The sequence below is a fragment of the Lolium rigidum genome, chromosome 1, assembly GCF_022539505.1.
Source record: "Lolium rigidum isolate FL_2022 chromosome 1, APGP_CSIRO_Lrig_0.1, whole genome shotgun sequence".
NCBI classification, from domain to species: Eukaryota; Viridiplantae; Streptophyta; class Magnoliopsida; order Poales; family Poaceae; genus Lolium; species Lolium rigidum.
In genome coordinates, this window is record NC_061508.1 from 307,501,084 (window position 1) to 307,525,973 (window position 24,890).

Below are 24,890 nucleotides of genomic sequence, written 5' to 3' on the forward strand. Positions count from 1 at the left end.
AAGAAACACATTGATCTTTGGGGCACTCTGGTTTTCCACACCTCCTTAAAGTGGGTGAATGCCACCCATTACAACAGCTTAAGGTAGATCAAACCATGAAGAAGCCACCTGAGGCTTTCAAAGACCAAGATATCGAATCTTCTTGGTCCGATGGGGTACAAAACTGGAGCTCGATCCCTGCTCAAGTTTTCCCATTTTACCGCTTACGCAAGACTAAATGGCCATCGGAAGAAAATCTCGCGCTCCTCAAAGAATTGTGCCTTGCCAATGTTGGGATTTGCCAACGGATCGATCAAATGAAACTAGGCAAAAACACGCAACGACAAAATTTATCGCCATGGGTGCGTGTCGCACCCTCTAAATTTTCCTCTCTTTATTGCTTTTCTGTTTTTCTCCGTACTCTCCTCACGATACAAACTTATGACCCTGGCCTTGCTTATATACACGCAAGCCAGCCTAACTATGACCAAGATCGGCAACTTGCAAACCGACCCAGAAGACTAGTACTAAACCTACAGGGACAAGACCCTTAGACATACCTAATTAACTAGCTGATTCTAAACTCTAACACGTATAGGACTATGACTTGGAAAAGCACACATACTGCTTGTCCAAACCGGTCACCACTAAACCTACTAGTAAGAGGACACACATAGTGTCCTAGACCAACTCAATTAACGCGATAGATCGACTACGTGAAAAATAACCCAAACTTGAATAGTTTAGATTATTTCTAACAATCTCTCCCTAATCTAAACTTGTCGTTTCCTTGTACTTCTCTGTTCTTGACTCCTTGCAGATTCGCGGCTTGTCGACTCAACTCCAACGCATGATCCGGACTACCAGCCCACACGGTCGCATCTTCGCGTGTAACGTGCAAGACTGGACACACCATCAGTCTCACGTCGTTACTAACTTAACTGGTCACTGTCCCACTATACGCCAAGTTTGATCTCCTCGCCGAGACACGCAGATGGCCTCCTCACCACCTTGTCTTCGCTCCCGTCGATTCTTGCTCCCGGACAACTCCTCGAACGTGACGCGCTTCAACTGCAACGGGTCCTCACAGAGACAAGCACTTGGACACAACAACGACTCACGGACTTGACGACGACCGCACATGTAGATGTGCACACACTTGACTCTTTGATTCATCGGACTCCTCCGAAGACGACCTTGACGAAACTCCCGGATGACGATCTTGATGAGACTCCCGTACCGCACCTCGGCACCACCTCTCCCATCAACGATCATCCACCTCCGCCTCGCCGACAACAACACCCCGCCGTCCCTTCCGTGTCGCTCCGCTGAGCAACGATCGCCCGCCGCCATGCTGACGACAGCTTGCTCGCCATCTCCACCCGGCCGCTCCGCCGAGCGACGGTCGCCCGTCCCGAGGCGCTAGTAGGATCGCCTCCCCGGGGCAAGCGTAGCTTCAAATCTTCGACCTCGCTCTGGTACCAATTGTTAGAATTCGCCCACGGATCGATCAAATGAAACTAGGCAAAAACACGCAACGACAAAATTTATCGCCAAGGGTGCGTGTCGCACCCTCTAAATTTTCCTCTCTTTGTTGCTTTTCTGATTTTCTCCGTACTCTCCTCACGATACAAACTTATGACCCTGGCCTTGCTTATATACACGTACGCAAGCCAGCCTAACTATGACCAAGATCGGCAACTTGCAAACCGATCCAGAAGACTAGTACTAAACCTACACGGACAAGACCCTTAGACATACCTAATTAACTAGCTGATTCTAAACTCTAACACGTATAGGACTATGACTTGGAAAAGCACACATACTGCTTGTCCAAACCGGTCACCACTAAACCTACTAGTAAGAGGACACACATAGTGTCCTAGACCAACTCAATTAACGTGATAGATCGACTACGTGAAAAATAACCCAAACTTGAATAGTTTAGATTATTTCCAACAGCCAAACCCATCAATCCATCTACCCTGCATCTTTTTCATGCCACTATACATATATTTGAAAAACACATATTAAATAAAATTTGAAATGTAAAAAAACAAATACTCATGTGTACATCCGGATATTCTATATTCACAAATAAAGTTTCGCTGAAAAAGACAAAAAAAATAGTCTTGTGAAAAGCTACTTTAGAGCACCAAAATTTATCTTTTTTTGCATAGTCCACAAGAAATGCCATTATCACGTGAAAACTTTGTGTACAAACATAGAATATTTGAATCTACATCTGGATATATTTTTTTGATATTTTGAAATATTTTGAAGACAGTAGGTTCATCTAGATTTGTGAGCCGAAATGGATTTCCGCACTATATCCTGCTGTAGAAAAGCTGCTCGTGAGATATTCGCAATGTCTCTGTCAGCACGAATAGACAAAAACATCAGTAGAGCTGTGGAACTATCGACATATATGATAGGCAAGGCAAACCTGTGAACAATTCCTCCCAGGATTCACACACAACGTTTTCTAATATCAAGTTGGACGAGGCCTTTCCTTTCCGCGCCCTGTTTCGTACGCCCACAGACAAAGGAGAAGATTATATGCAGAGAAAAAAATTACCCAAGTTTCAAGCTAGGTTCCTTGCATGGCATCGCCATCATCGTCGGCTGACTGGCCTCTGTGGAAATATTGCGCCATGGTGACCCACCAGGGACCTACGATTCTTACAGCGTCACTAACCAGAGCGCGACCGATCTTGGGTAACCTAGGAAGAACAGATCTGTGCCGCCACTTGTCGCTGACGCGGCATATATATCGGTTGATATGGTCAAGTGTCCAACTGGAGTCGGCAATTGCAATGTGCCTGCTGCCATTTGTTGCTGGCAGTACCGAGTCAAGTTCTATGCTTGGCCCGTCTCTAAACCCCAAGAGATTCTGATGCGAGATGTCAAGTTCTTGGTGGATCATCCATAGGTTAGTGACAAAACCAGATGCTCAGTGCAGCTGTCTACGACTTTGTCAACCGGTGATCCTGTTTCTTTATTGCTTTGTAGCAGAAGAGGCATCTGCTCGAAGGTAGTACTGTGATAAACAAAGGAGACTGCAGTGATTGTTAATTTATCAGCTAAATTTGTGCCACGTACAAAATATTCTCCTGCTGTTGCGGATCGAAGGGCAAGGGCCCTGAATTCCTGATGCTGGTCGCTTGGTGAGGATAGTTGGTCACATTATTTCTTCATTTTAACGATTGGCTCTTGAAGAGGGATCCTTCACGCATATGGCCAAATGGTTCGATAATATTTCTTACAGAAAGATGTGGCGTGTTCGGGAAAAAAGTGTCCACAAACAAAAGTAACTACTGAATACCTGGTTCTTTGGGTGGGATGTTACCAATTATAAAGGCAACATTGACGCTATCATGACACCTGACTACTAATGAAAGAGGTATGATAGATACAGATACCAACATCATATTTCCAAAACCTTCGAAGGACAGGCATGTTGACAGTTGACATATGTCTGAAAAGAAGAATCCAGTACACATGATACTGGTCTAATTTGAGCAACAGCCCACCTTTGGAATATTTGCAGAACAGTGAGAAATATCGAATTCTTTCTCCGGGTTTGTCTGGATTAGTTAGAAATTTCCACAGTTCTAGATGCTAGCAAACTAGTAATAGGAAATAAAATTCAGGATTATACTTCCAGCATATCTTATACGGAGTAGTAGGGTAGTTGGAAAAATTACTGAGATAATCTTTCTGCATTTTCTTCACCATTGACCTGATCGACCATGGTTACAAGTTACAACAAGCCTCACCTCGCTAAACACTTCTGCCGCCTCTGGTGGACATCCGATCCCACAGCAAGCATTGACCATGCAGGTCTAAGAGACCCGTTTTTTACTGTGCTCTTAAAATGATCAAGATCTCCTACTACATCGGATCAGCAGTGACACATGTCAATAATAATTATAATAACATGAATAGGTAGGTTAATTAGGTAAGAGGTCTTGATCTGAGATAGCTTTGAACCCGGCATCCGTAGGCAACTACGCAAGTGGAGCTACTAGCATACTAATTCATTTGACTTCCGCGTGTGAAGCATTAATTCATAGTAATCTACGGGCAAAGTTGATGATTAATCAGATAGTGTTAAGACATGAGAGGAGTGTGCCGACGGGCTGCTGTGTGGGTGTCACTCTCACTCGTTGCAATGCAAAGCTGCCATCCCATCTAACATTTCCTTTATTTCCTTTTCTCACGATCCAAACAGCACCCACCGGATAAATCCAAATGTTCACCCATCTATTCTACTATCTGGCAAATGACAATTAAACGCTTTTTGTCTTACCTATTCGAAAGTAAATGACGTCCTAAAGATGTAGATTCAGACTTCTTAAAAAAATCGTTATATATATATGTAACAAAGTACTGGAATTTGGCAAATGAAAATAATATAATTCTATTTTTGTTCTAAGATATAGTTCAACGCATTTGCATACAAAGTTTAATGGTGCATCCATAAAGCATGCCCATGTCTAAAATGCCATGCATCTTTGAACCTATGGAGTGTCTTGCCAATCGAATTCAAATATACTCCAGATTTCAGGTAGAAGATGCAACAACATGTATGCTTTATTTTAAGCAAAAGAAAGGCCGCAGTACCAAACGGAGTCCAATATAAGTTACTTACTCCGATCCATAATAAGTTTTTACTAAGTAACCGATACTCTCTCCGTCCCAAAATGTAAGGCGCCTAAGTTTTAGTCAAAAATCAACATATTTTAAGTTTGATCAAATTTATACGTAAAAATATAAACATTCACAATGCCAAATCAATATCAATAGATTTGCCAGAAAGTATAGTTTCTCAAAATGTCCATTTGATATTGTAGATATCCATATTTTTCACATAAACTTGGTCAAACTTAGAAGATATTGATTTTTTGCTAAACCTTAGGCGCCTTACATTTTGGGATGGAGGGATTACTTATTTTGGATCAGTGGGAGCAGTTTATCTTGAGCTATTTAGGTCGGTTAACCAGAACTGCACATCCCCATCCATGTCACCGGCAAGCTGGATACAGCAACCGCAAATCCCTGGGACACTACCACCATGCTAGTTCTTGGATATAGTACTATATGCTAAGCTGTTAGTTTTGTAGGTTGGTTTCGCCTACGGAACCCATCCATCTCATTGGCCACTATACCCTAGTAGCTAAGCTGCTACTGAGATATTCGCAATGTCTCTATCGACAAGAATAAATACTAATAATACCAGTAGAGATGTGAAACCGGCGACAGCAAACCATACGCAGGAAAAACCTCTGAACAATTCCTCCCAGGAACTACATACTGTTTTTAACATCAAGTTGGCCAAGCTGTCTCTTTCAGTCCCTGTTACGTACACCCATCGACAAACAAATAACAGTATATGTAGGGAAACATGAACCAAGTTGCAGGGTTTGTTCCTCGCCATCAGCGGCGGCTTGACTGAACCTGTGGAAATACTGCACCATGGGTGACCAACCAGGGATACTTGCAGCGTCACTACCCGAGCGCGACCATACATCCAAACTCCTTAAGATCAATCTTATGTAACCTAGGAAGAACACATATGTGCCGCCACTTGTCGCTGGTGCGGTGTAGCAGCTGACATGGTCAAGTGTCCGACGCAGCTGATACTCCGGAGTAGGCAGTGGCGGTGTGCCTGCCGCCATTTGTCGCTGACAGTACGTGCCAAGTAAAGTTCTATGCTTGGTCCAACTTTAAACCCCAAGAAATCATGATGTGAAATGCAATTTTTCGTGGAAGATCCATAGATTAGGGACAAACCCAATGACCCGGCACAGTGGTCTAGGACTCCCGGTGACGCTATTTTTTACTGCTTTTCAGTGGGAAGATCAACTTACAGAAGATGCATCGACATGAGGGTAATAGATAAAGTAACTACACCGATAAATTTATATGCTGAAGTGAGCTATTTAAAATCATATGAATCTCGTGATGTTGTGGGTCGAAACGCAAGGGCCTGATGCCGGCTGCTTGGTGAGGACTGTCATATTCTTTCTTCATTTTATTTTCATCTTTTCCTAGATTGGATCTTGCCAATTGGCTTGCGAGGAGGGACGCTTCTTGTCTGTAAACAAATGGTTGTATAACATTTTGTTGAAAAAAGATATGAAATGCTATTGCGTGTTCGAGGAAAAAAAATGCCCACATAAAGAATTAACTACAATACCTGGTCCTCTGGGTGTGAGGTTATAAATTATAATAGCGACATCGACACGATTATGTCCTCGGACTACAAATCAATGAGTGATAGATATGTATACAAACATGATATTTCCAAAATTTTCTAAGGATGGGCGTGTTGACAGTTGACATATGTCTGATAAGAAGAGTTAATCACACTGATATTCCAATTTGATCAATAGCCTCCCTTTTTGCATATTTAGCTCAGGAGTACGAAATGTCGAATTCTTTCTTCAGGTTGCCCTTGAGGTCCCGGTGGACCATCTTGAGGTAGGAGTCCTCGTGGTGGTAGAGCAGGCCGCTAGTGATGCCCGGGATAATGGTCTGCCTCTATGGCGCAAAGGACTACATATCCTCTTGCCGACGTAATTCAGGGGAACGTAATGAATTATCTATTGTCAGCAGTGGCGTATTTAGTCTGAATTTTATGGTTCGGTGCATTCAAAAAACATGAACATGTTTGCTGCCTAGTTACAGTTAGATTCAGTATATTTGGAGCTGCAGTTTCAGGTGTTGATTTATACCAAAACCTCTGAACAATTTCTCCCAGGTTTTACACATACTGTCTTTAACACCAAGTTAGCCAAGCCGTCTCTTTCACCACCCTGTTTCATACGCCAACATAGAACGGTATACACAGAGAAAGATGACCCAAGTTGCAGGCTTTGCTCCTCGCCATCGCCTTTAGCTGACTTAACCTGTGGAAATATCGCGCCATGGGTGACCAACCTTTCATAGTACATACAGAGTCACTAGCCCAGGCGCGACCATCCTAACTCTTTCAGGCCGATCTTGGTAAACCTAGGAAGAACGGATCTGTGGTGCCACTTGTCACGGACGTGGCGTGGCGGTTGACATGGTCAAGTTTTCAAGAGAGACTACACCGAGGTAAGCAATGGAAATGTGCCTGCCGCCATTTGTCGTTGACAGTACGTGCCCGGTCAAAAGTTCTATGCTTGGTCCATCACCCTAAACCCCAAAAAACCATGATACGGGACGCCAACTTTTTTTTGGTAGAAATCCATATATATAGGGACAAACCTGGTGGCCTGATGTGGTTGTCCAGGACTTTGTGAACCCAGTGGCGCTGTTTTTACTGCTTGTTAGTGAGAACGTGTTGCAGAAAAAAAATGTCCGCAAACGAAAATAAATACTCCCTCTGTCCCCGTTTATAAGGTGTGTGTGCATTTCGAGACAAACTTTGACCATAAAATCTAGATTATTTTGTACAAAACTAATAGTGCTAGATTCGTATTGAAAAAATACTTTCTAACGGTATAAATGGGAATGGAGGGAGCACTGAATACCTCTATCTTTGTGGGTGAGGTTATCAATTATAACAACGACATCGACACAGACCATGACCTCACACTACTAATCAACAAGCATGATAGATAGGGTTACCGGGATACCAACATATATTTCCAAAATGTTCAAATGAAAGGAGTGATGACAGTTAACTTACGCCTTATAAGAAGACTCCACCCCGCTACTATTCCAATTTGACCAACTGCCTAACTTTTTCATCTTTTTCAGAAGAGTAAGAAATATCGAATTCTTTCTGCAGGTTAATCATGATTTGCATAGAAACTTGCACAATTCTGCATCCTAGCTAGTAACAGAACATAAAATACATGATTGTACTTGAAGCATATGTCATAGTAGTGGAGATGGAAAAGTTACTGGAGCTGCATAGAAGAGAAGCTTTCTGCATCTTCTTCACCATCGATTTCAACGTAAGACGACACAGCAGTACTGCATCTTGACGTCTCTTTCCTCACACCCATCTCCACCCTTACATCCAGAACACGCCCCCAATTCTCATCAGCAGCATACAAGTTTGACGCGAGCACATAATTCCCCCGATGGTTGGGATCCATGCCGATCACATGATCAACCACCTTCCTTGCTAAACTGATATTTCCATGATCACGACATGCTCCGGTCAGTACACGCCATATTACAGGATCAGGCTTCACAGGCATGGTCAGGACGAACTGAAACGCCTCGTCTAACAAGCCAGACCTGCACAGGAGGTCCACCATGCTTCCATAGTGCTCCATCCATGGCGTGATCTGATAGTCTTCGACCATGGACTTGAATAGCTGGCGCCCTTCGCTCACAAGCGCGGAGTGGCAGCAGGCACTGAGCATGGTCAAGAAGATAACCTCGTCAGGCCAGAACCCTTGCCTGAGCATCTGCGAAAACCGGACAAGGGCAGCCACGCCATGCCCGTGCATGGCGAGCGCCTGTATCATGGCTGTCCAGGAGACCACGGTCCTCTTCGTGCCCATCGAGTCAAATATCTCACATGACCTTGTCAGCCTACCAAGCTTACCATGCATATGGATGAGCGCGTTGGCGACACGGGCGTTGTTCTCCAAGAAGCCATTCTCACATGCATGCTGGTCCACCCAGTTGGGCAATTCCGAGGTAGTGCAATCCAATTTCGCGCACGCCGAGATGACCGCGAGCAGGGTGACCTCGTCGACCTTGGCAACGGCAAGCCTCATCTGCTCGAACACCTCCAGCGCCTCGGCCGGGCGTCCATTCTCGCAGCAGGCATTGATCATGCAGGTCCAAGAAACCACGCTCTTGGTGTCTCCCATGCCGGCGAACACCGTGTTCGCTTCAGCAAGCCGTCCGCACCTCCCGTACATGCTCACCAGCGCGTTGCGAAGGCGCAGATCGAGAATGGGGATATTCCTCACGGCGTACCCGTGGAGCTCTCTCCCGCACGCCAGACCCCTCAGCTGCGCGCACGCGGACAGGACGCTCGTGACGGAGAGGTTGTTGGGCCGGGAACCCGCGCCTACCATGGCGGAGGCGGCGAGCAGGGCGTGGTGGGGCTGACGGGAGCGCGCGCAGGCGGAGAGGAGAGTGTTCCATAGAGGGATGTCGCGGCGGGGCGTTTCGTCGAACAGCTGGCGCGCGGAGGCCAGGCGGCCCGAGGCGGCGTAGGACTTGAGGAAGGACGAGCAGAGGTGAAGGCAGGAGGGGAGGAATCCGAGCTTTAGGGCGTGCGCGTGGAGCTCGGCGGCGGAGGCGGCGGAGAGGGCGCCGAGGATGGCCGCGGCGTCGCGCAAGCCGGCGGTGGCCGCGCTCATGGGTCATGCTGGCGGCATTGGGCCATTTGATTTGAGTGCTACGGGATACAAGGACCCTGTATACCTCACCTTATTTTGATACTCTGAGAGCATCACCAGCCGCGTCCCCCAAAGCGCCCCCCAAAGTAATTTAAGGCGCGCCGGACCAAAAACCATTTCAGCCGCGTCCCCTAAACCCGAATTTTGTCCGGCACGCTCCGATACGGTGTCCGGCGCCCCGAGCCCGTTCCCGTCCCACAGGGGACGCTCCGGGCACGCCGGACACAACGAAAAGCGAGGTGAACCAACGCGGGCCCGACGCGTCAGCGGCTCGGAAGCCTAAAACCTCGTCGCCTACCTTTGGTCAAGCGACGTTAATGGCGTCCCTGTTTACCCAGGCGACGCAGGGACGCGTCTCGTCGTGCATGGCCGCGTGGCCGTCCGCGCCCGCGTTATTGCGTGCAACCACCCGATGCCGCCGCTGTTTAAAGACGCCCTGCAGTTCTCACCGCTTGACATAGGCATCCCAAATGGGCCTGCCAAAGATAGTACCCGGGGTTTATCGAAGGCCCACTACCCGAAGAATAAGAAGGATCGAGAGTCCAAGATATGTTAAGGAAAGTAGAATTGTAATAGGAAGTGTTGTTTGTAAATCCGGCGGGATGAGTTAGAAACCGTCCCGGACTACGTAACTTGTACAAAACGAAACCCTCGGCCCCACCTCTTATATAAAGGGGAGTCGAGGGACGAGGAGATCATCGAATCATTGTCTACAAACCCTAGTTTTCATAATCGTCGAGTACTTTTCGACTGAAACCTTCGAGATCTACTTGCCCTCTACTTCTAACTAAACCCTAGCCTACAATCCATAGGCATTGATAAGTTAATCCCTTGTCAATTGGCGCCGTCCGTGGGAATTAGAGGCGTAAGGATCCGATCTCGATGGCACGTTCAAGATCTTCGACATCGTCAACCGGGAGCAACACTATGGATCGAGGTAAACGGATCGCTGCTGGTCTTGTTGATTTTGTTCCTCACCCACCCTCCCGTTTGGATGCATATGCGTATACTGGCGGAGCCCTTGGAGATGACGTTCGGAAGGTTTCACTTTCGCGTCGAGAAGGAAGGATCGTATCGTGTCGAAATTCCGATTTCGTCGGGATCGTCGGCGGTCGATTCTGATTTTTCAAGCTATGCATCGTCAAGCGAGTCGAAGAAGAAACTTCGGCAACACGTTACGTCGGCATCGGAACAAGAGAGAAACTCGCCAAGATCTTCGGTGACACATCGTTTGAGTCATCTGCGGACTCATATATAAGCGATGGCTCAAGCGATGTCGACGAGTTACGACTTCATCGACAAATCCATCACGATGGGCAAGGTCTTCATCAATCTCAACAATGATGTCACCAAACCCAACATAGATCCGAGTACCAAGTATCATCGATTTATGCTATCGAAAATCAAGAGGAAACATCGGAGGCTTTCGACGAGTTGGGAAATCCTTTTGTCGATCCCTCAGATCTAAGGAGAGGTATGGGCACTAAATATGTCGGGCCCACACCACGCGTCAGAGTTCAACTTCCACAAGCAGCTTGGGATAGAGCGGCAAAAGCCCTAGATGGTTCGGAGCCAATGACGACGACAGCCACAGCTCAAGAAGCTGCAAGCTTATCAATATAGGCTCGCACGAACTGCCGAGAAATAGAAAAACGAGACAGCTGAGTTGAACAGGGAGAAAGGAGGCAGCTTACGCATCCAGCGGAGAGAAGGGCGAGATCTAAGTGGACAATCTAGAGTTTCGGGTGATAGCCACAGGGAGGCTCGGAACAGAGGAAGGTCAAGGTTACAACACATACCCGAAGCAGAAAGAGAGCACTTGGTTCAAAACCTCGACATGTCTTTTATGTCGATAGATACAAGAGGAAATATTATCCCTAAGACACCAGAAGCTGAGTATATGGCGACACAAGCTTACATCCTTGCATCCAGGCCACCCCGGGAGATCCAAGGGAAACATTATACAACATGACGTTAGCGAGGGTTGGAGCTATGGGGACAGCGTTCGTAGCAACGCCTCCCGGAAGGAACGGCAAGGCAAAATAGTCCACGACCTGCGGCGGCAACGGCGGCAGCTCTCGAAGGACCAAGTGGAGCAAGAGATACGGGAGCACAAGCAAGGGTCGATAGAGCAAGGCAAAGGAGAAGGGATCACCGGCGGTCCCGGAGCTTAATGACGAGGATATGTGCGGTCTACCGTGCTTCACGAGAAGAGTCCGAAAAACTCGAGTCCCTCGGGATTCAAGTTACCCGATCACTTCAAAAAGTTCGACGGCCTGCAAGATCCGGAGGACCGGCTAATTGATTACCTCGAGACGGTGAAGCTAGCTGGAGGAACTAGAGCAACAGCCATGCAAAGTATTCAGGTGCACTTAAGTGGAGCCGCACGATCTTGGATCAAAAAACTTCCGCCGGGATCCATCGGCAACTGGGAAAGTTTCGAGGACGTATTCGTCAAGAACTTCGGGTCCACGTGCAAAAAACCTGCATCGTTAGAAGAGCTGAGGGCATGTCGACAAAAGCCGAGATGAGTCAATGAGAAAATATATCCAAAGGTGGAACATCATAAAAAACTCGGCAGAAAATATATCTGACGAGAGAGCAATAGATGCGTTTGTCGCGGGAATCAGGCGTGGAGATTTTGTCGAGGACTTGGGAAGGACCAATCCAAAAACAGTATCCGCGTTGATGGAGATAGCAAATAGATGGGCGAGACGGAGAAGACGCTGTCCACAATAAACGACACAGGTCGCCAGAGGAGGACCGTGGTCGAAATTATCAATCAAGGCGACGATTTCCTCGGCAGTACCAGAACTACGACGCTCCAGGGCAAATTTCGGCTGGATTCCGAGCCAGCGCAGGAGGAAACAACAGAGATGATTATCATAGTAGCAATGAGCAGCGAAGCGATAATAGGGACGACTCCCGCAACAGACAAAATAGTGGGCCAAGGTTTCCAAGACCTTTTGTGTCCCCCGAAGAAATGCTAAACGGACCGTGCCAGATGCACTTCTTCCTCGACAGCAACGGAAAAAGACAGTCGGGGCACTGCGAGAAAGATCGTCGAAATTTTCGAGCAATGTTCGGATACGCAGAAAATGCTCACGCTCGAGCAGCACGAGAGAAACCCTCGGGAGCCCGGGAGCGAAGTTCACCTACCGCCACCTCCCGCGATTACGGACGACAATCGGCATCGGCTCGGAATAGCGGCAGCACCTCCACCACCACCTTACGTTGATCCTAACTCAAACGGAGCGGTGTCGATGATTCGAAGGGAAGGCCGTCCAACGAACTCAAAAAGTAATCTCGAGACAAGTGTTCATGGCGAGAAAATGCCTCCACCAACAGTTGAGTACCTCAATTGGTCGGGGCAAGACATCGGCTTCACCATAGCGGACCACCCGCAGCAAGTTCCTCGACCAGGGCGGTCAGCACTTATTCTGCCGGCGATTATTGCGGGCTTTGATGTTTCTCGAGTATTCATAGATGGTGGCAGCAGCTTAAACCTTATGTATGCGGATACATTGAGGAAGATGAACATATCCTTAGCAAACCCGAAGCCAACGGACACAAGGTTCCACGGCATCACACCGAGAGAAACCAAGTTACCCATTGGGAAAGATCAACCTCGACGTTCGGTTTGGAACCCGAGAAAATTATAGAATCGAGAACCGGAGTTTGAAGTCGTGGATTTTCCATCGCAGTACCACGCTTTGTTGGGACGACCAGCATATGCTAGATTTATGGCAGTACCACACTATACATACCGTTATGGAGATTGCCTGGACCCAAGGGACCAATCACGGTCAAAGGGAGTTTCGCCTTAGCTGATAAGTGCGACAAGGATTTCCATCGGTTATCAGAAACCTTCGGGATGCAAGCTGAATACTTGGCGTCGAAAAGCATGACTGATTACGACGTACTGCCAGACGTTGGAAGACCAAATAAAGAATCAACTTTCAACACAGAGAAAAATTCTAAGGAGGTGCAGATTCACCCGACAGATCCAAAAAAGACGACATCCATTGCAAACAACATGGATATCGCATAGGAAAGCGCGCTCGTCGAGTTCCTCCGTGAGAACTGGAAAATCTTCGCATGGTGTCCAGCTGACATGCCAGGAGTACCCAAGGAACTTGCCGAGCACCACCTAAATTTGGATCCAACAGCGAGACCAATCAAACAACCTTTGCGGCGTTTTCGGAACCAAACCGCAAAGCTATGCTCATCGGAAATAAATCGACTACAAGAAGCTGGTTTCATCAAAGAGATATTCACGAAGCCACATGGGTAGCAAATCCCGTGATGGTGCCAAAGAAAAACACTAAGGTCCTTCGCATGTGCGTCGACTTTACGTGTCTCAACAAACATTGTCCAAAGGATCACTTTCCCCTCCCGAGGATCGATCAAATTATCGACTCCACGGCTGGATGCGAACGTCTTTCCTTCCTGGACGCGTATTCTGGTTACAACCAGATCAGGTTAAAAGAAGAAGATGAAGTAAAGACCGCGTTCATTACACCTTATGGCGTGTTTTGTTACGGAACAATGCCCTTTGGTCTAAAAAATGCGGGAGCAACATATCAGAGGATGATGCAAAAGTGCTTGGCGACACAGATTGGGAAAAACGTGCAAGTATACATCGACGACGTCGTCATCACATCAAAAGAAGGATCAACGCTGATAGAGGACCTCAAGGAAACGTTCGACAACCTCAACAAGTTCTGCCTGAAGTTGAACCCGACGAAGTGTTCCTTTGGTGTCCCAGCATGAGAACTCTTGGGGTTTCTAGTCTCAGCAAGAGGGATTGAAGCAAATCCCGATAAAATACAAGCTATTGTAACAATGAGAAAGCCAACAAAGTTGAAAGAGATACAACAGTTAACTGGGCGAGTCGCAGCTTTGAGCAGATTCGTCGCCGAGCTAGGAGAAAAAGCGTTACCATTTTATGCTTTGATAAAACAAGGAGACAAATTCCCAGTGGAACGAAGAAGCCGACAGAGCTTTCGAAGATTTGAAGCGCAAAATCTCGACACCACCAATCTTGGTGGCACCGAAGGAAAAGGAACCCCTCTTGTTATATATCGCAGCCACGCCCCAAGTGGTGAGCACGGCGTTGGTTGTCGAAAGAGAAGAAGAAGGAAAAATCCATGGAGTACAGAGGCCAGTCTACTTCGTCAGTGAAGTTTTATCGCCGTCAAAACAAAGGTACCCTCAGTACCAGAAGCTAGCATACGGAGTGTTCACAACAGCACGAAAATTGCGCCATTATTTTTCGGCACACCCGATCATAGTGGTCAATGAGGCTCCTTTGTCAAATATACTGAACAATCCAGAAGCTACGGGTCGTGTCTCCCTTTGGGGAATAGAACTTTCCCTCGGGACATCACGTATGAAAAAAGAAAAGCAATCAAGTCGCAAGTTCTGCCGGACTTCATCGCAGAGTGGATGGAGCTGCAAAACACAGGACCCCCAGACCTGTCGAGAACCTGGACTATGAATTTTGACGGGTCCAAAAGAGTAGAAGGAGCTGGAGCAGGAGTTATACTTATATCACCTGAAGGCGACAAACTGAAGTATATCCTTCGGATGACGTTCCCTAACGCATCTAACAACGAAGCAGAATATGAAGCCCTCATACACGGGATGAGGATGGCGAAAGCATGCGGTGCAACTCGACTAAAAATCTTTGGCGACTCACAATTGGTGGCCCAGCAAGTTATGAACCAATGTGATGCGATCAATGATAGCATGATAGCATATAAGGAGGTGTACAATGAACTCGAGAAGCTATTCGATGGATGCGAGGTAAACCACATCGTAGATTGAGCAACGATGAAGCCGACGTCCTCGCAAACATCGGGTCGCAGTGTCTCCCAGTCCCTCCAGAGTGTTTTGGGAAGAAATATCGGAGAGATCTACAAAGTCAAAAAAGGTGCAGAGAAAAGAAAAAACCTCGACACCCCTCGCAGAAACCACGGAGGATGAAGATGAACAAGAGCTCGTGATGATGGTACAGGTTCCTTGAATGCAAGCATATGTATCATACATCCTCAGGAAGGAAATACCCGACGATCCAGTTGAAGCAAGGCGAGTAATTCGACGGTCTAAAGCCTTCACGGTGGTCAAAGGAGAACTATACAAGCGAAGTATTTCAGGTGTTATGCAAAGGTGTGTAACACCCGAAGAAGGAAGAGTAATTCTGAAGGACGTGCACGAAGGAATATGCGGCCACCACGCGAGTAGTCGAGCTATCGCGGCCAAGGTTTTTCGGGCAGGCTTCTACTGGTTGACAGCAATCGAGGACGCCAAAGAAATAGTAAGGACTTGTGATGCGTGTCAAAGGTTCGCCGCAAAACCTCACTCTCCAGCAGCAGAACTAGCGCCAATACCTTTGTCGTGGCCCTTTGCACAATGGGGACTCGATATGGTGGGCAAGTTACACAAATCATGGCCAGGAGGAAAGGAATACATGCTAGTAGCTGTCGACAAATTTACAAAGTGGATAGAAGCGAAGCCGATAAATTCGCCAGATGGAGCATCCGTGAGAAAATTCATAAAAGGCCTCGTCTTCAGATTCGGAGTGCCTCATAGCATCGTCACGGACAATGGCAGTAACTTCACATCCAACGAATTCAAAGATTACTGCAAAGAAGTAGGTATCAAGCTGCACTTTGCGTCAGTTGCACATCCTCAAACCAACGGGCAGGTCGAGAAAGCCAATGGCATTATCTGCAATGGCATCAAGAAACGTCTGTTGGGACCACTAGAAAAAGCTCGACATACCTGGCCTGAAGAACTACCAAGTGTGTTGTGGAGCATCCGAACAACACCAAATACAACGACACAAGAAACACCGTTTTTTCTGGTCCATGGCGCGGAGGCAGTACTTCCAATAGAAATAGAGCACGACTCCCCTAGAGTCACAGCATATGAGGAAGAAGCGTCAAGGACAGCATTGGAAGACGATGTAGATGCACTCGACGAAGCTCGAGACGAAGTATTATCAAGGGTCACCAAATATCAACAGGACTTGAAGAATTACCACGGTCGACGTTTGCGGCCAAGATCTTTTCAAGTGGGGGACTTAGTTCTTCGGCTCACGCAAAAAAGTCATGAAAAACTCGAGTCACCATGGCTTGGTCCCTATATCGTCACGGAAGTAATTGGAGGAGGAGCATACGGGATAAAGGACAAGAAGACAGGGGTGGAGGAGCAAAACCCCGGAACGTGGCGCAACTCGGAGCGGTTCTACGCCTAGAGCTAAAATATAGTCCTTGTAAAAACTTCAATGTACCGAAACGCCCACGAGTTTTCAGACGCACTCTTTTCCTTTTTCGGGGCACCGAGTGGGGCCGGGAAAGGTTTTTAATGAGGCGGGCTCGTGGTGCTGCAATATAATAAAGATAGTGGAAATATACTTCTTATTTTTCGACACGCTCGGGGGCTCAACGCCCAAGTCTCAAAATACATACAATATAGATTCACTGAAATATTTCGCCTTGGTACATTAATACCTCGCTAAATATAACAAAATCGAAAGCCAAGCAATCATAAATATAGTGTACACAAGCAAAAATCGTAAGTGCCTTGGTTTAAAAACCTCGCCATGTAAATATAGAACTTCGACATCAAAGATACTCGAAGATTGGCAATCCATCCAAGTGACAAACAAGGATGTCTTATTACAATAGAAAAGATAGATTTCAAGGAGGAAAAAATAGTGCAATCTTTGCCCAGTTAGGCTCGGGGGCTTCAACAACACAGAGGACCTCAGCAATATACAATAAATTTCTTCATAAATACAAAAAGAGGGAAAATTAAAAAGAGTGAGCTACAAGGTTTCCAACATAATACAAGTCAGTTAAATCCCAAGATAGTATCCACGGACAAACCCCTGGTTGTTTTATGTTCAGCATAAGAACCCTTGGTGAAAAACTCCGAATCCATCCGAAGAAGTTCATCTATCATCGATTCGGCCACAGGAGCTACCATCACATCGATTGAGTCAATATCATTTTTTCGACGCGTTTTCTTGGCCGAGCAACCAGCAACAATCTTCGTCGAGTCCAACTTTGGATAACGAGATGTTTATCATAATCATGGCAAATCTCGCACCAGCGATGAGTTGAGCCCGCACAAAGTTATGGATGCGGGGAGCATCTCTCGAATACCTCCAATAACTCGGGAAGAGTTTTTGGAACCTCGTTTCGCGGAAATAGATTCCTATAGACAAGGGTTAATGTCGCCGTGCAAAAATTGAGAAAGTCGCGCACTTGGCAAGCACGATCTTGGAACCTAACAATTTGTTGGGTTCGTTCGAGAGTGGCCCGGAACAAACACCCATGATTAAGGGAGAGATTAACAAGAAGATTTGTCCTCTCATTCACTCTCTGATCTTCGGCAGCAGAATCAAGAACTGAGCCTGTTAAAAGCGACAGGGCAAGAAATTGGAAGAAAGGCACAGCAAGATAAAGAGGAGGCATCAAAAGAAAGCAAAAACGTACCTAGCATATCTGTGCTAGCTTCCAGCATTAGCTCAAGCATACTATTTTCTCGGGTTGTGGCTCCCTTTGCTTCCAGTACAGTAGCATCCCTAGCAGCCATAGCTTCTTTGGCTTGATGAAGAGCAAGTTTTTCTCCTTCAGAGGCTTTCCGAGATTGTTCCATCATGGCCAAAGTTTGTTTCTTCATAGATTGAAGTTGTTGTCGAAGTTCTTGCAAATCTTCCGACAAACGTCCGCTTGATGAACTCTCGAAGAGATTATGGTCGACTAGTACTTTCTTCGAGAAGGAAGATGCAGGTGAAGCAGCTGCGGAACAAGGAGGGGTCGAGTAGTTATCAAATATTAACTGGAAAAGAAAGGCCCAGGATCAATGAAAAGCACGAAGAGAAATTTCATTACTTGCTAGAAAATTTACATGGGTATTACAAAAGAAAGTTCTCCAGGAGGACTAAGAGAGTAATTGTCGCCAAGGCTAAAATGGCGACAAGAGCAAAAGAAACAGAAAAAGAAACAAGGAGGCATGCAACTAGACCTCCGGCCTCGAGGAGCTAGGAGTCGAAGCTGGCTTGATCCCGAGATACGCCAAGATCTTCTTCGTGTTGGGCTTGGCCGCCTTAATCAGCGACTTCCACTTTGCTTGTTCTATTTGCTCGGTGTCGCCAACTTTCATCCAGTCAATAGTCTGTCGACTATCGGCAACCAACGCGACGAGTGTTCTCAACGGCAACCTTCATATTTTCGTGGCGCATCTTCGGTCCAAGGTCTTCCGGTGTATTGAACATCTTGGCAAGGTTGAGGAAAGTCGCGAGCTCCTCTTTCTTCGGGAAGAAGTAGGGGAACAATGCGAACAACACTGCGTTAGCATTCGACACACCTTCGCGAATCTCGGACCCATGAAGCTCCGGATAGGAAAGTGCGTCAAGGACAGGGTCATTGACGAGATTCGTCAGATCAAAATCCTGGTTTGTTTGGGCTGTCAAGGAAACAAAGCATTAGCGAAAAGACAAGAAAACAACGATTCCCATAAAAACAGAAGAGATCAGCAAACTTACTGAAAGTGCGGCGATTCTGAGTTTTCAGGCGCTTGAGGATTCCTTCTTCACGAGAAGCTTGCGCAGCTTTGTGCTCATCTAAGGCAGTTGTAGCATCCTCAAGTTTTTTCTGCAATTCCTCGACACCAGCGGCTTTTGCCTTAGCTTCGTCAGCTTCGGCCTTGGCTTTGCTAGCAGCGAGGTCGGCTTTCTTGCGAGCCGCCTCACTTTGCTCAAATTTTCGAGCAAGAGTGTCGGCGCGCTTGTTGGCCTCGGCAAGTTTCTCTGTCGAGATATGGAAAAGAGAGCGAATAAAGATTAAAAATCGCGACAAGCAACAGAAGTAAAAAATCAAGGAAAAACAAAGCAAGTATAAAAGTCGTTACCTTCGGCTCTACTAGCATATTCACGGTACCCAATAAATTGGGAACCGATGCGGAGAAGATCCTTGATCATAGGCTGTTCAAGGAGAACATAGCAAGAGAAACATCGGCATGAAAAAGAGAAGGTGTAGAAAAACAAAATAAGGAAAATATAGATGTCGACAAGCTTACATCATCCAGGAGAAGAGTCGAAGAACTGCCCAACTGAGGGGCAGGTTCAGCAATCTTTTCAACCCTTGTCCTTTTTGGTGAAGGAGCAAGGGGCTTGATGGTGGAGTAGTGGTGACGACGTTTTGTTGAGGAGGCGACGTTTCATCTCCTTCAACTAGCGTGTCTGAGACAAGTACAGTACGTGACGTGCTTGTCCGAGGAGCCACGTCGATGAATCGGTACTTCTTCTTCCTCATCACTATTGAACAAAAAATCGACAGTATAAAAAGCAAGACAAGATAAATATTTCGAGTACAAAAAAAAGGGGAGAGTTAAAGTCGACTTACGAGCTGATGAGGGATTCAACATAAGGATCATAAGCTGCCTTCGGATGAGAAGGAACAACTTCTTCAGCCTTAGAAGTGCCGTGAATCCTCGGCATCGGTCCTTTTCCTTTTGTTCCTTGGAGAAACAGCGAGGAGGAAGGGATTCGATCGATTCACCGGCCTCGGACTCAACTTCTTTTCATGAGAAGCCGCAGATTTGTGAGAACCCGCGACTTCACTTTCGAGAACGGAAGAACCTTGAGTATCTTCGGCAACGATAGCTTGTTCTTCGACTTCTCCACCCTCGGGAAGAGGAGGAAGGGAAGTCATAGTAGGATGGTTCTGTCAAAAATAGAAACCAAAGGAAAATTAAAGAGATGACAATACAATGAGATGTAGAAAAAGTGCGGAACAAGATAAAAATTCGGAAAGACAAAATACCTCGGGGAGTGGATTGGTGGAGCTGTATGGTTCCACGCGACAAGAGGAAGGAACTGGATCCTTGCCCAGGCGAGAAAGTCTTCGAACCAACTTCTCCAAGTCCTTGGTGGAAAGGTCACCGGAGATTCCGTTGGCGTCATTTTTACCGTAGTACGTCCAAAGGGGATTTTTGCGAGCTCGCAGAGGCTGCACTCTAATCCTAAGGAAGTAGGCGAGTGATTTGAACACCAGACAGCTCTTTGCCTCGAGTGTTTTGAAGCTGACGAATGCGAGACATGAGTGCCTCTGTCGCCTTTTTCTCTTCCTCAGAAGCTTCGGCATCCCAGGAGCGGCGGCGCTGAATTTTGGCATTTCCGTCGAAAGGAATTATGTTGTGCTCAACGGAGTTGGCGCTTTCTTCGTGAATGTAGAGCCACTTTTTGCGCCATCCTTGGACAGAATCGGGAAACTTGACATCGAAATAGTCGACATCGGTACGAACACAGATAACAACGCCACCTATGTTATAAGTGACGTTGTGGGAGCCATTGCGGCGAATGCAGAAAATGCGCTTCCAAAGAGCCCAATTGGGAGCGACTCCAAGGAAGCATTCGCAAAGGGTGATAAAAATAGAAATATGAAGGATGGAATTGGGGGTCAGCTGGTGCAGTTGAATCCCATAAACGAAAAGAAGGCCGCGGAGGAAATCGTGGATTGGAGGCGAAAGGCCGCGGATTAGATGGTCAACAAAACTAACCCGGTACTCCATTGGAGGATTGGGGTAGCTTTCTTCGCTAGGAAAGCGGATGGCGTCCTCCTTCTTCATAAGGCCGAGCCTTTTCAGCATGTTGGTATCTTGGTTGGAGATTTTCGATCTCTCCCATTCAAGATCCTCGGCGGCCATCTTGGATTCCGGAGTGCTGTGGCGAGTTAGGCGCGCGCGCGGTGGCATCAACGTCAATGGGCAGAGCAATGTATGCGAGTGCGGAAACTCAGAGAGAGTTGGGCGCAGGGGAAGTTTTGCGAAGAGGAACAGGTGAGCGGCGCAAGCGAGGGGATGAACGGAGGTTGAAGAAAGGTTTATATAAGAATTGGGTGAAGCAGTGCGCCGTTGGATGAGGAAATCGTGTGGTGAGAATAGATCTTCTAGATACAAGGGCAAAAAAGTATTTTTACTGAGATAGGCGTTACCGTACGTGCGCCAGAAAAGCGGAGGACTCCGTGTCCCCCACTTGCACGACGTGTCAACGTGGTGGGAACGATGGACCCACAAGGCAGAAAAATCTCGACCATTAATAGAGTTGAAGAAAATTTGACAAGGGAAAATATGTCGACAAGAAAAATCAAAGGAGAATGGCGACAGGATAAGTTATTTGCATACTTCGGGAGCCTTTGGTCAGAAACAAGTTTTTGCCCAAATGCTCGGGGGCTACTTCGAAAAAAGTAAAGTTTCGACTATGGCAAATATAGAAATTGTGGGAGCCTACAACCAAGCACAAGTTCTTGGCTGTAGCCTCGGGGGCTACTCCCATCGGGAGCGCTGTTCGCGCACCCGATAGATAAAAAAAAAAGAGAAAGAATATCGGGAGATAATGGCAATATAGTGACAAGGTGGACTAAAATGTTGAGCCTACAACCAAGCACAAGTTCTTGGCTGTAGCCTCGGGGCTACTCCCATCGGGAACGCTGTTCGCGTGCCCGATGAAATATAAAAAGAAAAAGAAAGAACGATAGAAAAGCAAGAGAGTATATTTCGAGTTATAATTAACTCTACATATACTCCCATCGGGAGATTAATATAAGTCATATTTGACTCGATAAAATGTGCCATTCCAACAGCCGGAAAAGCACTCGACAATATATTCTCGTAACGCCAAAGTTGCGATCAATTTCTGAATGCCGCAAATTTGCGAAGGTAAGACCCCGCATCCATTCTCGCTGGGCGTGGCATCGCCGAAGACTGCGCTCACGCTATTTTTATCCGTATCAACGGATACGAAGAAAAATCCTAACGGACGCGTTAGGTATTCGATAAATTTGACTCGGGACTCGACAGAATGGTAAGACCTTAAGCGGCACTCGTCGAAGTTTGCACCAGGTATCCCGAGATCATGTCCGGGGACGTGATCTTGAAGTAGGTTTTTGCGGATTGCCACTAGAGCGGTTAACTAGTACCTGATCCGTCGGATGAACTAGCCCCAACTACCAATATCCCTGTACAATATAGAAATTTATATAAAGAAATATAGAAAAGTTTACATTGTGGAATAAGAATAAGCAAGTGGAGATTTTCCCCGATTCTACGATTCAAGCAAAATCTCGGGGCTATCGACATAGGCATCCCAAATGGGCCTGCCAAAGATAGTACCCGGGGTTTATCGAAGGCCCACTACCCGAAGAATAAGAAGGATCGAGAGTCCAAGATATGTTAAGGAAAGTAGAATTGTAATAGGAAGTGTTGTTTGTAAATCTGCGGGATGAGTTAGAAACCGTCCCGGACTCTGTAACTTGTACAAAACGAAACCCTCGGCTCCACCTCTTATATAAAGGGGGAGTCGAGGGACGAGGAGATCATCGAATCATTGTCTACAAACCCTAGTTTTCATAATCGTCGAGTACTTTTCGGCTGAAACCTTCGAGATCTACTTGCCCTCTACTTCTAACTAAACCCTAGCCTACAATCCATAGGCATTGATAAGTTAATCCCTTGTCACCGCTCACAAACCTTCTCGTCGCCGCCGCCTCCCCCCTCCCAGATCTTCTCCTCGCCGCTCCAAAAATGTCGAGCTCGTCCTCCCGCAAGATCGCCGCGGCGAACGGCTTCAGCCGCGACAGCCTCACCGTGCCGGAGGCGTGGGCGCCGTACCACGCCCGCATCCGAGTCCCGCCGGACATGCGGCTGCCAAGCAGCGGCGGCTGGAAGATGGCCGTGAACAGCATTGGCGTCCCGCCGCCGCCAAAGCCGCGCACAGATCAATGGAGGGACGCCATCAAGGCCTGTCGGGCTCAACTCACCGCTGAGGAGCGGTTGGATCCGACGTGGGCGGCCAACAACAACGACGCCTGGTGGACGACGTACTTCAAGGCGAAGTACGACGTCGAGATGTATAGCACCGAAGGGCTCGTCGGCGGCCCCAACAGCTGGAACAAGGACGGCCGCGCCCTGTTCTGGGGCATTCCGGGGCGCACCCTCGAGAACGTCATCCGCGGCATCCGCAACGACGCTCCAAGGTTGGAGATGACGTCGTCACCGCCGCCGTCTCCTCAATGGCAGCCGAGGAGGACGACGTACGTCCTCCTCGCACTCTTCTTCCTCAGGACCGGCGCGATCGACACCGTCCTCGTCGTACCGGTCGGCGCCCTACACCGTCCCCAAACGGGAGGTGAAGGAGGAGCCGGCGACGCCCGTCAACACGAGGCGTGGCGGCAGCGGCAGCCCGGCGGCAGCAAGGGAGGCGCGGCGACGCCCTCCTCATCCCGAGCCGGAGGTGAAGGAGGAGCCGGAGGAACCGTCGCAGCGGCGCCGCTGCGGCGGAGTACGAGCGGCAGCAGCGGCTCATCGCCAGCAGCGACGACCCCGAGGACTGCCCAGGTCTACGTGCGGCGTTCTTGGCGTCCATGAACGACAAGGACGCCTGGAGGGGCAACCTCGACGCGGCGATCGTCATGTCCATCCGCGACTCCGGTAAGCCGCTGGTGGACCTCACCGACGACGGCGAGGCAGGACCAAGCGGCTTGGTGAAGGACGAGCCCGTCGACGAGCGCGTCAAGCAGGAGGTCGTCACCGACGACATGTACAACTTCCAGCAGTACTACGACGCCTCCGGCCGGCGCAAGTGGTTCTAGATTAGGTTTAGTTTAAACTTAGTCAAATTTCGTTCGAATCTATGTAAGTTTGGACGAATCTAATCGAATCTCGTTAAGTTTTAAATTTCCAAAATTTTGTTTGGGGGACGCGACTGGGGAGCGACGTCCCCCATACGCGGCACGAACAAAACACGTCCCCCAAACGCTCAATCCGGCGCGGTTTGGGGGACGCTTTGGGAGACGCGGCTGGAGATGCTCTGATGATACCACTTTTCAAATTTTAAATTTTAAATTTTAAATGTCAAAAGATTCAAAACCAAAATTTTGGGGGTTCACAAAGACCCTGTAACTTTCGTAACCAAATTCAAAATACCCTTGGGTGTAACAGCATAAGAGAAACAAAAATGAGAAATCAACCATGAATAGCATTTGTCTTTTTTGTTTCTCTTGGTGTATTTTAAATTTGGATGTGAAAAAATCTAGAGAATGTGAACACACATCTTGTGAACAGCCACAAATTTATTTCGAAATTTTTTGACACTTACAGTTAAAATTTTGTCAAGTGTGTATCACTAGATATTTTCCCATGTAGGCATCTAAAATTTGGTACTAGCATATATCAGACGCATATTCTATATTAGATTAACTGTAAATGGTAAGACAAAATTCTACATCCCATCCCAAAAACAAGATAAGCCAAATTTCTATGAAATATAAAAATTTATGCTCGAATATTTTTTGGGTTACCAATAACAGTCAGTTTTTCTGGTTAACGCAGGAGACATTTTTTTCATAAAATAAAAAACTCACGTCAGAGGTGAGAAACCCCAACGGCGCCCATGATTGGGATGAATCGAGGGGTTTTTTAATGCGATACCCAGGTGTCGAAACCGGGTCGGCAATCTCCAACTTGAGGGAGCAGGCT

General features: G+C 47.3%; 1 protein-coding gene across 1 annotated transcript; it reads right to left on the reverse strand.

Moving 5' to 3' along the window:
• Positions 1-7,776: 7,776 nt before the first annotated feature.
• Positions 7,777-9,302, reverse strand: LOC124684092 (pentatricopeptide repeat-containing protein At1g11290, chloroplastic-like). Its single transcript, XM_047218490.1, has one exon. The coding sequence runs from the start codon at positions 9,300-9,302 to the stop codon at positions 7,875-7,877; it is 1,428 nt and encodes a 475-aa protein (XP_047074446.1). The 3' UTR covers positions 7,777-7,874.
• Positions 9,303-24,890: the final 15,588 nt, after the last annotated feature.